This window comes from Sorex araneus, chromosome X, assembly GCF_027595985.1.
Source record: "Sorex araneus isolate mSorAra2 chromosome X, mSorAra2.pri, whole genome shotgun sequence".
NCBI classification, from domain to species: Eukaryota; Metazoa; Chordata; class Mammalia; order Eulipotyphla; family Soricidae; genus Sorex; species Sorex araneus.
The window spans coordinates 132,579,079-132,599,933 of NC_073313.1; the positions used below are offsets into that span (position 1 = coordinate 132,579,079).

Below are 20,855 nucleotides of genomic sequence, written 5' to 3' on the forward strand. Positions count from 1 at the left end.
TTATATTGGTTCAGAATTACTTATTTGTGTATCTTCATATATTATACCACCTTATTACGAGGTGATCTGCTTTGAGGAATATTTTTATAACATAAAGAACTGATTAGTAAAAGATAGGAGTAATTTATTTGTGCAGTTTGCTTGGTGCTAGAAATATAAACCAAAATACAATTTATTCAATAGATATGTGTGGATCGAGTTATTGTTTAGTTTATCAGGAAATGTGACAGTTGCAAATATTCTATATAAATGCATGCACATTGAATTGTATGAAAGCATTACTAAAGACAACAAGAAATTAATTGTCCAATTGAGATCTTGTTTGTGCTTCCAACATTAAACTGTTTGAAACTGGTCTTTTGATTTTTTTAAAACTGAATTATCTGAGTTACTATATATTTGCTGTTTAAAGAAGTTTTATTAGTTTAGCCCTTTGATAATAAAACCAAGTATCATTAACTGATAAAGCAATGTGATCTAGGATATTTACTTTATATTGGAGGAGTTTAAACAGATATTAATTCTTCTTGAATTCAGAAATGAAAATGTAGTGTAAACATATTTCTCTGTAGAAATATATCTGTTCATATATTTATATGTAGGATGCGTAAAACTGTCTCACAGTTTTTGCCTTTTTCATTACGAATATATAGTTTTTATACAGAAGAGACATATGAATATTAATTTAAAAGATTCTAAAATTCTTTAATATTTAGCGTGTTCTTGCTTTTGACATAGGGGCAATACCAAAAGATGCTGGAGGCATCCAGTGGTGGTACTGATTTACCTAGACTCTCATATTTACAGGAATTTTGCTCTATATAGTCTTAAACTAATAAGAATATTTTAAAATCAAAACTCTTATTGCAGTATCATGATTTACAATAATATTGATATTAATGTTTTAGGCCTTTATACATACTATTGCAACAGAGATACCACCAGAGAGATAATATCCATCCCTCCGTGACTGTTTATGGATCTTTTTTGTATCTACCTCCTGACACACTGGCAGGCTCAGTTATATGGACAGACTCTCAGGCGTTTCCATTGGTCATAGACTATTCCCTTATGCCCCCCCCCTTTGCAAGCATATTACAAATTTATTTCATATTGCTTGCAAAAAAACTTAAAGAAATGACAAATGAAATTATCAGAAAATAAATCAAGATAAATCAATTTGTAGTGATTAATTGCAACAAGATTTTAACCAATGTAAATTAGGAAATTAAATAATGTAATACAATATAGTATACTGCCTACTCTCATTTTCAGAATGTTCTTTTTTACCAAAACCACACCAGTACACATTGTTTCCAGACTTTTTGTGATTTACAAAGCTGTTCATAGTAGAATACAATGTTGTAACATCAATCCCACCAATAATGCTCCCAAATTCTCTGCCATCTCCTAGCCTGCACCCTTTCTTAATCGAGGATAGTACATCCATATACACCATTAAAGGGTGCCATATTCAATACCACATGATGGGAAACTTCTCTTGTGTTTTAATGGAGCTCTTTTAAAGCTTCTTGCAAAAGTAGTTTCAAGGCAATAAATTCCTTTAGCTACTGCCTGTCCATGAAGCTCTGTATAGTTCCTCAAAATATGAATGATAATCTAGCTGAATAGAGTATTTTTAGTGAGATATTTAAATTATTTTTGGTGAGATATTTAGTTTATTTACTTTTTTTAGTTAATTTACTTTTTGCAATAGTTCTTTCCATATTCTTCTGGCTTTTATTACATTTGATAGATCTGCTGTAGATCTTATAGGCTTTCCTTTGTATGTAGGTTTCTGTTTTCATTGTGCTGTTCTCAATATTCTGTATCTATCTTAAGATTATGACATTTTGAGTATAACATATCTTGAAGTTTTCCTAATTAGATGTATTTTTACTGGGACCCCTTGGGCCTCTTAGATTTCAGTGCCTGTAATGCTCAACTCTGCAAAATTCTTATTGATGATTTCTTTAACTATTATTTTTTCACATTTGCCTTCTTGTTCTCCTGAGACGTCAATGATACTTATATTGTTTCTCTGGAACTCATGTCATATTTCTCTGATGTGCTGAACATTTATTTTCAGACTCTCCATTTTCTGTTTCCTAGCAGTTTCCTCCTCATCTTGGAGTTCCTCAAACTTTTGCTCAGCTCCTGTTGCTTTTTTTGTTTGTTTGGTTGTTCTTTTTTGCATTTGGGGTCACACCCGGCGATATTCAGGGGTTATTCCTGGCTCTGCACTCAGGAATTACTCCTGGCTGTGCTCGGGGGACCATATGAGATGCTGGGAATTGAATCCGGGTGGGCCGCGTGCAAGGCAAACACCCTACCAGCTGTACTATCACTCCAGCCCCTAAGAGCTTCTACAGACTTTTTAAATATTGCCTACCATGTTCTTCATTTGTGTCATTTCTGACTGTAATAGCTTTCTAGTGTCAAATCTCATACTTTCATGTGCTTTGGTGATTACTTGTGCTGTCATTTCTTTGAACTCATTGAACATTTTCTTAATAGTGTTATTAAAGACACTGAGCATTTACTGTCTCATGTGATAATTGCTTTTGCTCATTGGACTTGCTAGGTTTCTGTGTGTTTTCCGCATTGGTTTTCTAGTGTTCCTGTGGCAGGGGTGAATTTTTGTAGTTAAGCCCCAAAGATAATGGTAAGGGATTAGCTAGAAGTTGTTTTGCTTGTCCTCACAGAATGATGGGAATATAACTGTGAGCAGCATGCAATTTGTTGAGTAGATCTACACAGTCGTGTATTTCTGGAGCTGTTTTGTGGCCCTTAATATGACACAGGCAGGATGTGGAGGCTTTGGGGACTCGTTCGGGAGGGAGTGGGTCTTCCTCCTGCTAGAGCTTTGTCTCTTGCTCGGAATAGGCAGAGTGGTATCCGCCAGAGGCGAGACTCACCTGGGATGGTTGGAGCTGCAATAAGGTCAATAGGCAAATTACATTGTTAAAAAGTTGGAAGAAAAATTACAACTTGTGATGCTTTTGAGTAATTACTGCCCAATTAAAAAGTATTTAATATCCTATCATAGTATTAGAAGAAATTATATTACTCAACTTGTGCATAGAATGTGGACAAATGTATTTTTCCAATGTCTTCAAATTCTGGCAAACTTCATAAAATAAGTAATGAGAACTACTTGTCAAGACTACTAACATTACAGATTAAAACAACTGCTTCTAAAGTAGATTTACAAAGTTAATTATTTTGCACATGTTAAAATGTTATTTCACTGAGTTTGTGATTACACTATTTTATAGGCTTTGTTTAATCACAGTTTTCAGTGGAAAAATTCAACTAGTTTAATATGACATTCCTTTATTTTATATATTAAGTGTGTATGCAGAATGTTTCAGCAATATTCATAGTTTTAGACACTTTGTCCATTGGTGTTGTGGTTAATTTTTCCATCAAACATTTAAAAAGTTCAAATTCTCATCACATAGAAGGTGATTCACATAGAATTATTCTTATTTTGCCATGATAATGTAATAGTATATAACTCCTTCGCTTGAGATTTTGGTACAAAATGGTTTGTGAATGGATTGGAATATGTCTGAATATTTCTAATAAGAAAGAGCAATTTGCCACATAAATATTAATGGTTTTTTAAAAGGGGCTAGAACAAAGTACAGTTGGTAAGGCACCTGCATGTGGCTAACTCAGGTTCAATCCCTGGCAGTCCATATGGTGCCCCAAACACACTGTCACTGTCATCCCGTTGCTCATCGATTTGTTCGAGCAGGCACCAGTAACGTCTCTCATTGAGAGACTTATTGTTACTGTTTTTGGCATATCCAGTACGCAGGGTAGCTTGCCAGGCTCTGCCATGCGGGCTCAATACTCTGGGTAGCTTGCTGGGCTCTCCGAGAGGGGCAGAGGAATCGAACTCTGGTCAGCCACGTGAAAGGCGAATGCCCAACCGCTGTGCTATCGCTCCAGCCCCAAACACAATCAGGAATAATTCCTGAGTGCAGAACTGGATGTGGCACAAAAAAATTTAAAAAATTTTATGGGCTAGCTCTCTAGATAGCACAGTGTGTAAGATGCATGTAGACCTTATTTGCTGATGACTGTAATTAAATTCCCAACTTCACACAGTCCCCTAAGAATCTGTGGATACAGACCTGGAGGACCCTGATTACCCAACACACCAGGTTGACTCAGAAAATCCCATATACTTCAGGGCCCAATCAGTACTTTGTTCTTGGGCTCTCACTTTAAACTAGTGGTTCAGTAAGCCTGGAAGTGGCTTACTACCTCACCCTAAAAACTAATTTCAGTAACACCACAATGCATTTTATATAGAACATTGCAGTCAGTCAAGTATTTTATGATTTTAGCTCATCATGTGAAAAGTGCTGCATGGCTTTGTTTCCCCATCTTCCATATGAAGTGCCTCAAAGCCAACAGGTAAATTATCTCTCTTAAGATAGTAAAAATATAAATAAATGGTTTGATTCCCATTATAACTTCATTATTTAAAAAAAAACAGCTGATTTTTTTACAGCCAAAGTGAATTTAAAGGAACAAGATTAACACTCATTATGTTTGTTTCTGGGACATACCCAGCACTGGTGGAGAATTTTCTTGTCTCATTTTGATATTTATGTAAGAAAATTATAAGCTAGAACAAAAAGAAATTAAAAAGACAATTCTTTTCACAAAAATATCACCCCAAGACATAAAATACCTAAAAATCAATATCACAATGGAGGTGAAAGACATATATTCATAAATCTATAAGGCACCACTAAAAGAAATAGAAGAGGGAACCAGGAAATGCAAAATTATTTTATGCTCATTAAAAATTTCTTAAAAGGTGGGCCAGAGTGATAATCCAAAGGGTAGAGTCATGAAGCTGACCCAGGGTAGATCTCCAGCATCCCACATGGTCCCCTGTGCACCACCAGGAGTAATTACTGAGTGTCGAGCCAAAGTAACTTTTGACCATTTCTCTGTGTGGCCCCAAAATAAATGAACAAATTCTTAAAGCATCCAAAAGGGAAAAGGAGACTTCTTATGTACAGGGGCAAACATTCCACAAAAAGAGTTGTATTACTGAAAGCTAAACACCCCAAGAGACAATACGGTGGTATTCTTAAAGTACTAAAAGTGACAAAAATGCACATTTTATTCTATAATCAATAACAAATTAAAGGCATTTCTGCTCATGTGTAAGAAGAGACATGTTGTCAGCATATGTACACTATCAAAAATGTTTACAGAACCAACAGACATATAAAAATGCATTTCAAGCAGAAAAAATAACTAATTCACATTCAGACACAAAAGAGTAAAATGGACAATAATAATATTAAACAGGTTAATATAAATTACCTTTAATAATTTTAAGTTATTGGGAGTTTTATTGCATATGTGAAAGCAAATTATTTAATAATTTAATTATTTTAAATAACTAATATATTATTTTAACAATATTTAACAATAATTCAGAGGTCTTTGAAGATAAATAGAAGTATGATATTGCAAGAATATTTTTATATATGAGTTATACATAATGTCACAGTAACTTTTTTTTAATAAATTAAACATGTATCTTATGTATCTTATGGCCATGAAAACATTACTCAGTCAGAGATAAAGTACAGGGATTTAGGTGTTTGTTTTACATATGTTCCCCCTAACATTGCCATAAGTTATCCCTGAGCACAGAACAATAGTAAGGCCTGAGTACAGCCAGGTTTGGCCCAACACACCTTCTCTTAAATAAAATAACATGATAGCAAACCTGGGAATAGTGTGACCCTTTTGCACTCTTTAGTGGTAGTATGAATTGGTGCAACTATTTTAGAAACCAGTATAGATGTAATCAAGACACTATTAACAGTTACCACAATATCCAACGACCACACTGGTTGGTATTAAGCAGAAAAAATGAAAATATTAACCTCAAATTTACATCTATCCTAATAGTTATTGCAGTGTCATTAATAATAGCTAAAATGTGGAAATAACTGGTGTCTGTCATAAATTATTTGAAAAAGAAGATGTGGAAAACATGGAATAAGCTCATTATCACCTGTAATCAGGTAAATACAAATAAAAGAAATAATTATACATTATTTTATACCCATGAGAATGACTTGTATAAAAAGATGAGAATTAATAAAAACTGTGAGTTTGTGAATAAAAAAGTGTGTACATATTTATTATAGTAATGTAAATTCAGTTTCTATGTAAAAACACTGGAGATTTCTCAGAAAATAATAAAAATAGGTGTCAGAGAAATAACTCACTTGACTGGAATGTAAGCATTGTATATTGAATGTCTAGATTCAACCTGTCATTACATGGTCCACCAAACACCATCAGGAACAGGAACAGCCTCCAAGCATAGATCCAGAAGTAAACCGCTAAGCATTGCTGTGTTTGCCCACCATCAAAGTGAAAAAGTAAATATATCATATCATCCAAAAATTCCACTTTTACTGCTATGCTTAGAAAGCACACATTGTATATGTATGCACACATATATGCATACAAATATTTACATGTATAATATGCATATGTACATCTATGACCACTGCAGTATGGTATACAATGAATAAGCTTTGATAATAGCCAATTTCCAGGGACAGATGAGTACTGTATACAATATGGAGTATTGTTTTCTGTTAGAAAATATGAAGTGATGCTTTTTACTACAACACATAACTGAAGAGGGTGATAGACCTTGATAGAAGATGATAGAAATGGAGGAGATCCATTCTAAAAGAAGCAGCCTGAATGGGGAAGAGAAATACTGGTTAATATTACTTATAAATGGGATATGAAGAACTAAAACAAGGAATCAGAAAGTGTCTTATGAAAACAAACTCATGGACTGACCACAAAATTGAGGTTACCATGAGTGGGAGTGGGATGAAAGTTTCCAATGAACTGTGGTAGAGTAATATTGGTACTTTTATGGTAGAGATTATTTGGTAACATTGTGCCCTTAAAACAGGTAAGCAATTACATTTTTTATAAACTAAGTTAAAACAATAAAAATAAATTAAAGTGATATATATACATAATGGAATGTTACTGTGCTATACAAAAGTAAATCAAAGAAATACAGAGACTATAGAAATTTTCATTATATTATGAAAAAATGCTACCAAATTCAATAACACAAAAGTAACAGATAAATTCTTGGAGTTGGTAAATTTTTGTACTCCTAATGTGTTAAAACTGAATCAGGAGGAAATGGGGCATCTGAACAATCCAATTACTAGAAGAAATCAAAATTATAGTAAAGAATCTTTCCCAAAACAAAGTCCAAGTTCAGGTGTGTTTATTAGTGTTTCCCAGTATAATTTAAGATAATATGCAGATTTAAGAACATCAAGGTTTTTTGAAACAAAACAAGCTCATAGAAAACTCATTACTAATCATATCATGATTAAATTAATGGAAACTAGAGATAAATAAATGTTTGAAGCTGCTATTATATATAGAAAATCTTAAAGATACCACAAAACTATGAAAAATGATAAACAAAGATGGAAATGTGGTGTGCTATGAAATCAGCATACAGAAATTAGTTACATTTCATTTTTATCAGTATTTTTGGTTTTGAGGGCATACACAGTGGTTTCCAGGGCTTACTCCAGGCTCTGCATTCAAGGATCACTCTTAGTGAGCTCAGGGACCATATATGTTGCCAGAAATTGAACCTGGGTAAGCTTCTTGCAAAGCTAGTACCTTACCTGCTTTACTATATCTCTGGCTCAGTTATAAGTTTCATTTCTAAACACAAGATATAAATGAGAAAGATATAACACAATGCCATTTATATTTATAAATCACCCAAACAAGTATCTAGAAATAAATTGAATAAAGGGTGTAATTTGTTCTTGGAAAACTATACCACTGTTAAAAGAAATAGAGGACATAAGGGTATGTAAATGATATCCCATGCTCATGAATTGGAAAGATTAACAATGAAAAAGTAGCTATCACATCAGAGCATTATATAGATTGAATATAATTGTTATCAAAATGCCCAATACTCATCGAAGGACCTTTCCCTAATATAGTCAAAGCCATCTACCAAAAACCCACAGCAAGTATAATTCTCTATGGGGAAAAACTAAAAGCCTTCCCTCTAAGATCGGCTACAAGGCAAGGTTGCCTGCTTTCACCACTCCTATTTAATATAGTACTGGAAGTCCTGGCCATAGCAGTTAGACAAGAAAAAGATATCAAAGGCATACAGATAGGAAAGGAAGAGGTCAAGTTATCACTATTTGCAGACGACATAATACTATGCTTGGAAAACCCTAAGGACTCCACAGAAAAGCTCCTAGAAACAATAGGTCGATATAGTAAAGTGACAGACTACAAAATCAACACCCAAAAGTCTATGGCTTTCTTATATACAAATAATGAAAGAGAAGAAAGAGACATTAAAAAAAATCCCGTTCACAATAGTACCTCAGAAAATCAAGTACCTTGGAATCAGCTTAACCAAAGAGGTGAAGGACCTATACAAGGAATATTACAAAACACTACTTCAGGAAATAAAAGAGGACACTAGGAAATGGAGACACATCCCCTGCTCATGGATAGGGAGAATTAACATTATCAAGGTGGCAATACTGCCCAAAGCACTATACAAATTTAATGTGGTCCCTATCAGTATACCCATGACATTTTTCAAGGAAATAGACAAAACACTCCTGAAATTCATATGGAACAATAACCCCTCATGAATAGCTAAAGCAATCCTTGAGAAAAAAGAAGATGGTTGGCGTCACCTTCCCCAACTTCAAACTCTACTACAAAGCAGTAGTAATTAAAACAGCATGGTATTGGAATAAAAACAGACCTGCAGTCCAAAGGAACAGTTGAATATCCTGTCTTCACTGGGGCCCCTCGGAGTGAAGCGGGTAGAGTTTTCCTCCCCATTATGAGTACTGCCTGGGTATCAGAAGACCTCAGGAACCCAGGCACAGCCATGCTCAAGGCCCCTCTCCACACATTAGGACAAGCCTCACGCATGAAGGAACAGGCAGAGGAACCCAGCTGTGCGGAACCTGGGGCTGAGATTTCCAAACCTGCTTGGATCAGGACTGAGCCTCCTCCACACAGAATCCCCCATTTTCCTGTAGCTTGGCAGCCACACCCACAAACTGCCTCTGGCGCTGTGTAATTCCATCAGCGGCCAAGATCCGTAGACTATAAAACAAAGCTCCAGAAGTGACCTCTTATAGCCTAGTTCTCTCGGAGAACCTGGCAAGTTACTGAGAGCATCCTGCCCACACAACAGAACCTGGCAACCTCTCCATGGTGTATTCAATATGCCAAATACAATAACAATGATGGGTATGATTCCCCTTACCCTTAAAGAGCCTCCAATGTGGCACTGCTGTGAAGAATGAGTAAAGAGAGGCTGCTAAAATCTCAGGTTGAATAAAGAAATTACTGGCACCCTCTTGAGCAAATCGATGATCAAAGGGATGGCAGTGATACAGTGAATTAAAATAAGCTGACATGCCCAATTTTGAAGAATGGATGAAAATATTCATACACCGTACAACTGAAAAACGGTTAATACAAGATCAACAGGGAACTCATAAAACTGAGCACAAAAACAACCTCAAACATGGGAAGGGATGCTGCTCAGATACATTACCAAATAAGATTATTTGAAATTTACAGAAACAGAACTCAACAAGACTAAGATAGTTGTGCTTAAAAAATGGGGGAAAGTGATGATGCTCAGACATTTTACCGCATAAGATTTACTTGTGCCAAATAGTCACATAAAAAAACTTGTTATCACAGTACTCCAGTGAAATGCAAATCATAAAATCATGAAATGTCATTTCATGTCTGTTAGAATGAGATTTGCACACATCATAAATAACGAAAACAACTATTGTGAATGAGTGGGAAAGAAACCCTTCATCCATTGCTGATTTGTATGTGGGCTGGCTAAAGCTTTTTGGCAAACAATACAGACACTTCCCAAGAAATGAAGAATTGAGCTTCCAAATGTCTCAGAAACTCCACTTCTTAACATCTACTCCAAGGGCTCAAAACATTCAGAACAAACATCTGTAACCCTGTGTTTGTTGAAGCATTGTTCACAATGGCTAAAATCTGAAAATAATCCAGGTGTACAAGAACAGATGACTAAATTAAAAATATATATATATAATGGAATATTACTTGCCTATAAAAATGACAGAATCATGCTATTTGTCAATATGTGGATTAAACTGTTGGGTATTATGGTGATTGAAATGAATCAGAAAAATAATGCAGATAGATATCTCATGTGTGGTATATGAAAAGGAATAGCAAGGGAACAACAAATGAACCAAAAGCAACTGTATCTGAGACGAGGTCTACAGAACTGAGCTTATTATCGTGGAGGGAAGGGTAGAGGTAAGGATTTGAAGTGGGGACCCGGTGAAAAACAATGCCACTCTCATTGTGTGTGGAATGTTGGAACATTTTACACAAAAAACACTTATTAACAGTATTGTAAATCATGGTGAATAATTTTAAGAGGCCATAAATAATAGGCATATTAAGTAAAAGAAATCATCAGACATTGGTGGTGGATATATATAGTTGATCAAATCTCTATGAAAAACAATGGAGATAAATTACAAAATTGAAAATGTGTTTACTATATGGTCTTTATCCTAAGGACAGAGAAACATTAATCTGAAAATGTATATGCACACCCTTGTCTGACAAAACCCTATTTGCAATAGCAAGATATAAAAACAGTCCAAATGCCTAGTTAAGGGTAAATGTATAGATGTAATGAGTTATGTAACAACACCCAAGAATAATAAAAGATGACATAATGTTTTTGCAACAGTATGGATGAAAGTGCTCAGAGTAATGTTAACTGAAAAAACTCAGAAAGAGAAAGATGGTTATCAGATGAATTTACTTTGATCAGAAGTGTGGTGTGGTAACAATATTTTATTTTATTATGTTATTTTTTAAAACCTTTTTCTTTTTTTAATTTTATTATTTAATTTTCTTTTTTGCTTCACACCCGGCAATGCAGAGGGGTTACTTACTCCTGGCTCTGCACTCAGGAATCACCCCTGGCAGTGCTCAGGGGACCATATGGGATGCTGGGAATTGAACCCGGGTTGGCCGCCTGCCAGGCAAATGCCCTACCCGCTCTGCTATTGTTCCAGCCCCAATATTTTATTTTTTAATTAAGTAATTTTATATTATTATTATATTTAAAGTGTTAGGCGTTACTGATGCCCACTCGAGCAAAGTGTTGGATTGCAATATAATTCAAGTTTCTAGTATTTACAAAGTGAAAAGCTCTGCCATCAAATTTACCTTTTACTCTATCTCTGAGCCACCTCTAGTTCAACACTTCTCCCCAACCCTGTCCCCATTATCTGTTGATTATCAGTTATGGTTTTATTACATGTTGGGTAAGATAGTTTATAATAAATCTGACTTTAGATTGTTTCAATAACATTTCCTGTTCCATGCATGAATAATAGAGTGTACCCAGAAACCACATTTCTACTTTTGGATTTCACGCTAAGAAGTTCACATCATTGGTTTCTAATGAAATCAACCAGTGATTTTTAGTGTTCTTAGACACATTTGTTCAAAAACCACCAATATATCGTGTTTCCAGTAACCTACTCTGATATCTGAGTTTGGCGAAAAAGCATATCCTTCCACCACTTTACCACTTGCACCTTACATGAAGTAGAGATAACTCTTGCCTATAAGAAAGTATATTAATGTTGACATTGACCTAACTCCAAATGCCAAGTCTGCCAGCTACTAGCACTGTAATTTTAAATAAAGTAAATAATATTTCTGTCTCCATTTTTTCTTTGTAGAACGAGCAAACTCATTTGCCTCTCAAGATTAGTTGGGAAGTAGAATAGTATGGGGAAATGGGCCATGTGATTAATTATATACAAATAATTATATACAAATAATTAATTATATACAAATACAGGTTTAATACAATAGAATTCAACATACTCACTTATATGTATATGTATATATATATAAGTACATATATATATCACTGTCACTGTATGATTGTCATCCAGTTGCTCATCGATTTGCTCAAGCAGGCACTAGTAACATCTCCATTGTGAGACTTGTTGTTACTATTTTTGGCATATGGAATATACCATGGGTAGCTTGCCAGGCTCTGCCTTGCGGGCAAGTTGCTCTTGGTAGCTTGCTGGGCTCTCTGAGAGGGGTGGAGGAATCGGACTGGGTTGGCTGCTTGCAAGTCAAACGCCCTACCCGCTGTGCTATAGCTCCAGCCCATATATACATATGTATATATATGTATGTATACATATATATATACATATACAATAATTTGATCGCAATGGGGGATTGGCTTTCTAGGCAGTCTGTTCTAAGAAAATAAATATAAAATCTGTGATAATCAAATATCTCTAAAGGTTTTGCCTTTGTCTGTTTGTAGTTGCCTTAGTAATTTTTCCCAAAAAAAGTAGTGTTAAAAATCATAGAATTCCAAGTGTTAACAGAAATCCTATGTAATCATTGAGGTAATTTCACCTTATGTTTTGAATTTTTAGTAGTAAACCCTGAGTTCAGGGAATAATGCTGATGGTAATTTAAAAAAATAGTTTTTAATAGGTTTTAATTTATTTTCCTAAGAAATATATAGCCATGTACATAACTATTATTTTTTTGTTTTTTAATTTGAAAAATCTGACTCTGACCAAGAAAAAGAAATACAATTGACTGAAAAAAAATCTTCTGACTGAAGAATTTTTAACAAGGCTTTGGTTTAGTTTTAAAACTCATTGTATGAGCCAAAAACCATTGTGTCCAGGATGCTGAGGGCCTCCTGCTGGCTGATCCCAGACCCAAGATTAGGGAGTCTCACTATTCTACTTCAACTCTAATTCTCCAAACCCAAAACTACCTATTTATGAACATATCATGCAAGCCTATTATTGCACACACATCAGATTACTGCCATTATACAGGCATAAGTCTCAGTTAACTAAACAAATGACTAGTTGGAGACCCCTTTATCATACTTAAATAGCACTACATGGTTAGATAAATAATCTGAAAAACAGAGAGATTATCATTAGCGCTCTGGTATGAATAACTGAACAGATAAATTTAAGTAATTGGAAGTGTAAACCTCCACAATTAATCTATATCAAACTTAAAGAAAAACAAAGAATATAAGGAACCCAATGGCTCTATCAAACAATAATTAATCCTTTTATAATGGTTTATAAAGACCTAAAATAAACTCACTACATTGGAAATAGAAATTATATAAGCACTGGCCAGTGAAAATAAGAATCATTAGATGAGAAATTCAACCATCTCAAAGAATAACTGATTCAGATGATGAGAGATTTCATACAAAATGAAAAGAAAGAACTAAAAAATATAACAGTTGGGGCTGGAATGATAGCACAGCGGGTAGGATGTTTGCCTTGAACGCAGCCAACCTGGGTTCGAATCTCAGCATCCCATATGGTCCCCTGAGCACTGCCAGGGGTAATTCCTAAGTGCAGAGCCAGTTGTAACCCCTGTGCATCGCCGGGTGTGACCCAAAAAGAAAAAAAAATACAACAGCAAGCCATACTTGCAGAATTACAAAGGAAGAGAACAGTATAGACAAATTTGAAGACAAAATCCAAGCTGGCATTGATAAGAAACAAGCAAAAAAATAGAAAACAAAACATTAGCATAGAAGAAAATGTAAGATAATTAATGGGTAACAGCAAGAAGAGTAATCTTTGAATTATAGGAAATTAGAGGAAAACAGGAAAGGGAAAGAAAAAGTGGAGGGAGAGATGATAGCTGAAAACTTCCACACTCATTCAAGAGTCTTTAGGTGTACCACGTAAAATAGACCATACAGAACAACATCAAGACATAGTAATCAAAATGGCAAAATCCAAAGAGAAATACAGACTTTTTAAAGCTTCTAAAGAGAAGAGAAACCTTAAATATAAGGGAAAGAACATATGAAATAGAAAAGATCTCTCATATGAAATGGTTGGTATAAAAGAGAAAGAAGCAAAATTACATATTAAAATTACTAACTGAAAAAAAGCCTTTCAAAATGAGCCCATTATGCTGAAAAGCTCTCATTTAGACAGAAAAAAAGGATAGAAACATCCTCAGACCAACAAGACTTGAAAGCATTTCCTGTAACTAAAGTGCCCCTGAATGAAATGCTGAAAGAACATTTATATATATATATATATATATATATATGAAATAGTCAATTGTAGAAACAACAATCCAGTCATAAAATGGAGATATAGCCCTTTACATGAATAATTTCTCTGGATGTCAATGGACTGAACTTCCCATCAAAAGATACGGAATGGCCACAATAGAATTCTACTCAATTGTCTGGAATTATGATATGCAATATGCTACAACATGTATGGAACTGGAAGATAATATGTTAAATTAAATAACTCAGAAGAAGAATAAATGCAGGGTGATATCACTTATATGTGGTAGTTAGAAATGTAATTTTCAAAAGGGGGGAAGAAAGTGCCTAGATCAACTTTGGTCCCAAAGGATGGAATTTGAAAAACAATGAGTTAAAGTAAAGTAGAAGCAGCAGATGAGTAGCAACTGGGGTCAAAGATCAGGGTACATCAGTGGTATTAAGTAATGATGCAGCTAAATATACACATTGCAGATACAACAACACTGAAATCAACACTCTTTAAGTTTGGGAACTTAAATAGACTTTAAAATGTGCCTGTCCAGTTGGCTGGCTGGGGTGCAGGATAGGAGAGGGAACCTGGAAACACTGATGGAGGGAAGATGTCTAAAACCCAAGTATGAATAACTTTTTAAATCAGTGCTTTCATAAAATGAAATTTAGGAAAAATGCATTATTTAACTTAATGCATAGCAAATTTATTTGAATTTATTGTTGATTAGTTTTATTTATTCTTATTTAGTAGAATTTTACATGACACACAAATGTTATAGTTAAGTAAAATTAGCTACAGGGTAAACACGTCAAAATTCCATTTATATAAAGTAAATTATTGTCAAACTCACACAATTAGATAGCAGACTAGAAAAGAACTGGATTAGTGATAAGAGTTTAGTAGGCATACAGTTTCAGTTATGCTGAATGAATAAATTTTAGAGATTTGTTGTAAAATGTACTGTTCATATTTAACATTACAGTATTTTACACTTGAAATTTTGTGGAAGGGTAGATCTGAGGTATTCTTACTACAGACAATGGATCACAAGGACACATTGGAAGGTGTTCCATTTTCTGATTACTTAAATTATGGTGATTTTATCATGGGTTTTTGCATTAGATTAAACTCAACTAATTATAGACATTAGATGTTTAGCTCTTTACATATCTATTATATTTCAGTATTGATGTTAGAAAGGAAGTCTATAAAAATTGTAGAATGGTCCCAAAGCAGTAAATTTATAACATTTTCTTATAATAAGGGAAGAAAGTTTCTATAGAAAGAAAATCAGACGATCAAAATAAATCTAAATAAAAATAATGAAAAACAATAGTAAAGTTGAGAGCAGAAATGCATGAAAATGAAGACAGGAAGCAACAAACAAAAGTCATTGAAACATGCAATTTGGTTATGACATCATCCGGTATGTTGATAGGTGTATAGACATTTTACATATGCCATATATCTATTTATATAATACACACACACACACATATATATATACATACATACATATAAAACTATTTGTGTCAGTGGGGAAGGATCTACTGTAATTTTAAGGATTTTATAATACTTTGTTAAGCAAATAGTAATAACCAAAAATATTCCTATATTATTGTTACCCAGCACCCAAGGTATTTCACAGTAGGTATAATCATGTAGAGAAGTAGTAGTCATTGCTCTTAATCTATTAATGAATTAAAATTTACCACTATACTTATACCTCATTCCAAAATAGTGTTATAAACCCATAATAAATGAGATATTTCAGGTATTTGATCCCGAATTTCTGACTCATCTCTTAACTCTAACTGAGCCTTTAAGCAAGAGATTTAGTAAAAGTAAGAAACAGAATTAAGGAAAAGTAAATAAAAGTGTAAACTTGATTTATAAAATAAGTATCTTAAGTAAAAGTAAGATAGACAGATATGTGGTTCCTGCCTTTTGATCCAAACATTCTTGAAAAATCAGTGTGGTCAAATATATAAGGTTGAATGATCTCCTTCAATACATCAGTGAGTATCTAATCTTTCCTGAGTCTTCATCCACATCTGATATTCTCTAATCACATTTCTTAATACTACATAGTATCACTGTATCACTGTCATTAAACTCAACTAATTATAGACATTAGATGTTTAGCTCTTTACATATCATTATAGACATTAGATGTTTAGCTCTTTACATATCATTATAGACATTAGATGTTTAGCTCTTTACATATCATTATAGACATTAGATGTTTATAGCTCTTTACATAGGCGTTTTCTTTGGGACAGACTTTATTTCATTCTGTTATTTTTTTTCTGAATAGCAATTTCAGTCTGATATGTTTTATAAATAACTGTCATTCCATTGATCTTCAATTTGCTCGAACAGGCCCAATAACGTCTACATTTATCCTACCCTGAGATTTTAGCAGCCTCGCTTTACTCGTTCTTCCCAATGGTGCCACATTAGAGGCTCTTCAGGGACAGGGGAATGAGACCCATCATTGTTAATGCATTTGGCATTTAATATGCCACAGGGAGCTTGCCAGGCTCTCCCCTGTGGGGGCAGTAAACTCTAAGTAGCTTGCCAGGTTCTCCAAGACGGAGAACTAGGCTATCAGATGTCTAGTTGAAGGTGTCCTGGTGAAGGCAGCCAGGCGCGAGGACTAGAGACTCTGTGTCGCTCTCTTCTGGGAGCTTAGTTTTGTAGTCTCTGGATGATGGCCATTGGTGGGATTACACGGCACTGGGGGTAGTTTCTGGGTGTGACTGCCTAGCTACTGGAAAATGGGGAATCTGGATGGAAGAGGCCCAATCCCGATCCGAGCAGCCTTGGAGGTCTCAGCCCCAGGTCCCACACACCTGGGTTCCTCTGCCGGTTCCTTCATGCATGAGGCTAGATAGTAAGAGGTTTTATTAATTGTCAAGAAAGAGATATTCAACTGTCAATAGTTATGAATAATTTTCTTGTTAGAGCTCTTTATTGCCCATAATGTACATAGGGAGAGGGCAATTATACTTTATTTCCATGTTGTAGTACTAGCATGCTTGAATTTCTGTTTGATTTGGCTTGTTGTGTTTTTGGTTGCAGTTTCCTGCTTTAAATAGGCGTTTTCTTTGGGACAGACTTTATTTCATTCTGTTATTTTTTTTTTCTGAATAGCAATTTCAGTCTGATATGTTTTATAAAGAACCAGGTTGCATTAATTTATTCCATGAGTTATTTATAAAACTCAATATGATAATTATGTTGTTTCTTTTTTAAAAATGTCTTGAAGCCAGAGTCTGTAGTGGGATCTTTCAAGCTTTCAACCTTCTTATGTTTCCTGGCACTGCATATGTTCCCCTGATCATGACCAGGAGTGACCCCTGAGCATCAGAAGTTGGTCCACATGCCTTCCAGATCTCAAAAAAAAAAGATGAGTTTCATCTTTATCTGTGACAGATTTAGTTATTTTCCAGTAAGAGCAAAATTTTTGCTCATTAGTATGAAGAGTGATCTTGAAAAAAAATCTTTTATGTTTTTCTGTGATGTCAATTAAATTAAAAGGTACATTAATTTAATTAAAAAGTGCAAAGTTCCATTAAAATATGTTTTAGTATCATAAGTTAATTGTAATTTTAATAAATACTTTATTTAGAAACTTATGTGAAATATTTTTTAAATAAATTTTCATAATGACTACACCTTCCTATTTATTTTTAAACTTTAAGAAGAGGTTCTGTTCTGATGTATAAAATGAACTCCATTGTCCCAGAAAGGGAAAATAAAAGTATCTTTTCGTTCCAGAGCATAGCTTCTGCTGACATATGTAAGATGTTTTGTATGACAAAGAACAGTGAGTATCCCTGTTGATAATTGACCGTGTGTGGTTACCACTTTCTCAGAATTTACTAGACATAAATATTTATTTTGTTGGAAGAACTTCTTCACCCCCATGGTGACACTAAACAAAGACTTCCTTCCCTTCAAAAAAATTGATTTTAAAGTTGTCATTTTTTTTCTTAACAAAATTAATGATTGCATTATAATCTATAGCTTTCAATGAGAATCTGTCTTCCTGTTAGAAGACACATTATTAGCCATTACTGGGATTCATTTACTTAAGGAAAATTTTGTAAAAAATTTTAAAAAATGAAAGCATACAAATTCTACATAATCTCAAATTTTACTTAAGATTTCAGGGTATCTTCTTTTATTTTTAGATGAATCTCCGTTCTGTATTTACTGTAGAACAACAAAGGATTTTACAGCGTTATTATGAAAATGGAATGACAAATCAAAGTAAAAACTGCTTTCAGCTCATTTTACAGTGCGCACAAGAGACTAAACTGGACTTCAGTGTAGTTAGGGTAAGTATTGAGGTTTTACACTCCTTCTAATACTTTTTATTACAAGTATTAATTGCCTTATACAAGAAAACCTATCAGAATATTAAGCCATTATCTTTATAAATACCCTTATTTCCTTGATATAAACACTAGTTTGTAATAACTAGAAATAAAAATAATATATACATATTTGTTTATATGATTGCCTTGCAAGCATATATGAGTACCTTTAAGATATGCTTAAAGGCATTTTATGCTTTCATTTTATTATACCATTTTCACTGAGATTTTTTTAACTGACATAGTTCTTAAGCTGTAAAAATCAGAGCTCTTACAGGTTTATGAACATTATAAGAATATGACAGCGAGGAGGCAAGAGATAAATCTAAGTGAGTCAGTAATATATTTTGACTCTATAAGTTCTTTTATGTTGTTGAAAAATGCTCTAAATAATTTTGGCATGTAACCTTAGCTATTCAAGGTTAGAAGCATTCTCATTCCTGTCATTAGTTAGGCTAATTTGGGAACAAGAAAGACATCTGTTTTCAAGTTTATTTTTCCATCCAAGTAACCTTCAGAGACTCTAAAGATAAATATATCTTAGCAAGCAGAATTCTTTGGAAAATATATTTCTTAAAGAATAAAGTAAACAGTTGCTTTCAAATAGAGAATTATTCTTTTAATGCTTGTCGGAGAGTAAGAATATTTGTTTCTTGTTTGCTGAAATCAATGATCATATTCAAGATTAATATAAAAACTTAAATTATTTATACTAATAGAACTAGTTAATGCCCCCTTTCAAGAAACCTTAATAAAACTAAAAAATGCTTAATATCATTAGAAAAATATGATTTATGATGTGTAATATTGAAATTTGGTAAAAGTACACTAGTTTGCACTCATGCTATTTTTTCCTGTAGTGATTTTACTTTCTGTATTATTATGACATCTCTTAGTTAATTTTTAACAGAAAACTGCCTTATAATTTCATTTAAAATAAATTCAGACATGTCATTCCAAAAGGAAAATGACATCATATTTATTCATGGTCTTGCCAGTACAAAAGTCCCAATCCACAAAATATTCCAGTGGTACACAAGGGCTACTCAAAGTCAGGCAATCATATATATATATATGATGTTGATTTCTTCAAAAACCGTGGGAAGTCTTCTCATGCAGCTGTACTTTGTAATGACCTTTCATTTTTCCACTGTGTTATTTCAGTCTTCCCTTAGTATTTCAGCTTCCTTATACTAAATAGAGTATTGAATACAAAAGTTATATCTGAGCCCCAATTGGCATAACTTAGTATAAAGTTATGTAAATCTTAAGAAATTGTGTGAAATAGATCTAGTCTCTCTGATCTAGGAGCATATAAATTGTATAGAAATTCAGTCTTCATCATTTAGAAGCAATTTTGTTGACTTTTATAGTCCTGTGAGAAGGAGCTTGTTTATAGACTCATGAATCTAGACCCTCAATCAGCACTTATGTTTTGCTAATTCTATAAGTTCCACCGAAAAGAACTTTATTATTTATTTTTAGTAGACTATTTATTACTATAATATTTTCCTCAAATTAACTTAAATCACACTGTAATAATTTGTTCCAAGTATAGAAAGAACTTAAAATATTAAAATGGAACCAGGAATTTAGTTTACATGGTAGAACATATTTCTTCCACGTGCATAGTCATGGGCTTGATCTTTAGTACACAATGGTATTCTAAGAACCACCCGAAGGATTCCTGAGTCCCAAAGTACCATTGAATGTGGCTTTTCCAACGAAAACTTTTATAATGTAAAGAAAACAAGTATAATTGAGTAAAAAAAAAGAAAAATGATGAGGTGCAAAATGTAGAAAGATAAATAAAAGGAAGCAATAAAAATAGAAGAGAAATTTATGTACATCAAATGCTAATGAACCAATGTATTTTATCCTAAGTAGTACCATACATTTTACAAATCTCAAATCCTCTTTTTTATAAATATTTTTAAATGAATCACCATGAGATACAGTTACAGACTTAAAAACTTTAATGATTACATTTTGGTCATATAATGATCATCATAATATAAATTTTTTATCCATTTTTTATTTTACTGATAGGTGCTTGGAATAAGAATAACTTATATCTTATAAGCATTGGTAAATTTTGGAACCTAAAACTAAATGTGTTTAAGTAAAATTTTATTTAGTTATTCCTACTCAGGAGATAGCTCAATGAGTTGAAACATATCTGGCTTGCTTAAGAACCTAGGTACAATCCCCAGCACCACACAGTATTCTGAGCATTCAGATG

General features: G+C 33.6%; 1 protein-coding gene across 1 annotated transcript in view; it reads left to right on the forward strand.

The window, feature by feature from the left end:
- The window catches only part of HDX (highly divergent homeobox), a 224,018-nt gene that overhangs the window by 20,377 nt on the left and 182,786 nt on the right, over positions 1-20,855 (forward strand). The window contains exon 2 of the mRNA XM_004611643.2: positions 18,428-18,574. Coding sequence (XP_004611700.2) covers positions 18,428-18,574 — 147 coding nt within the window. The remainder of the gene's footprint in view (positions 1-18,427; positions 18,575-20,855) is intronic.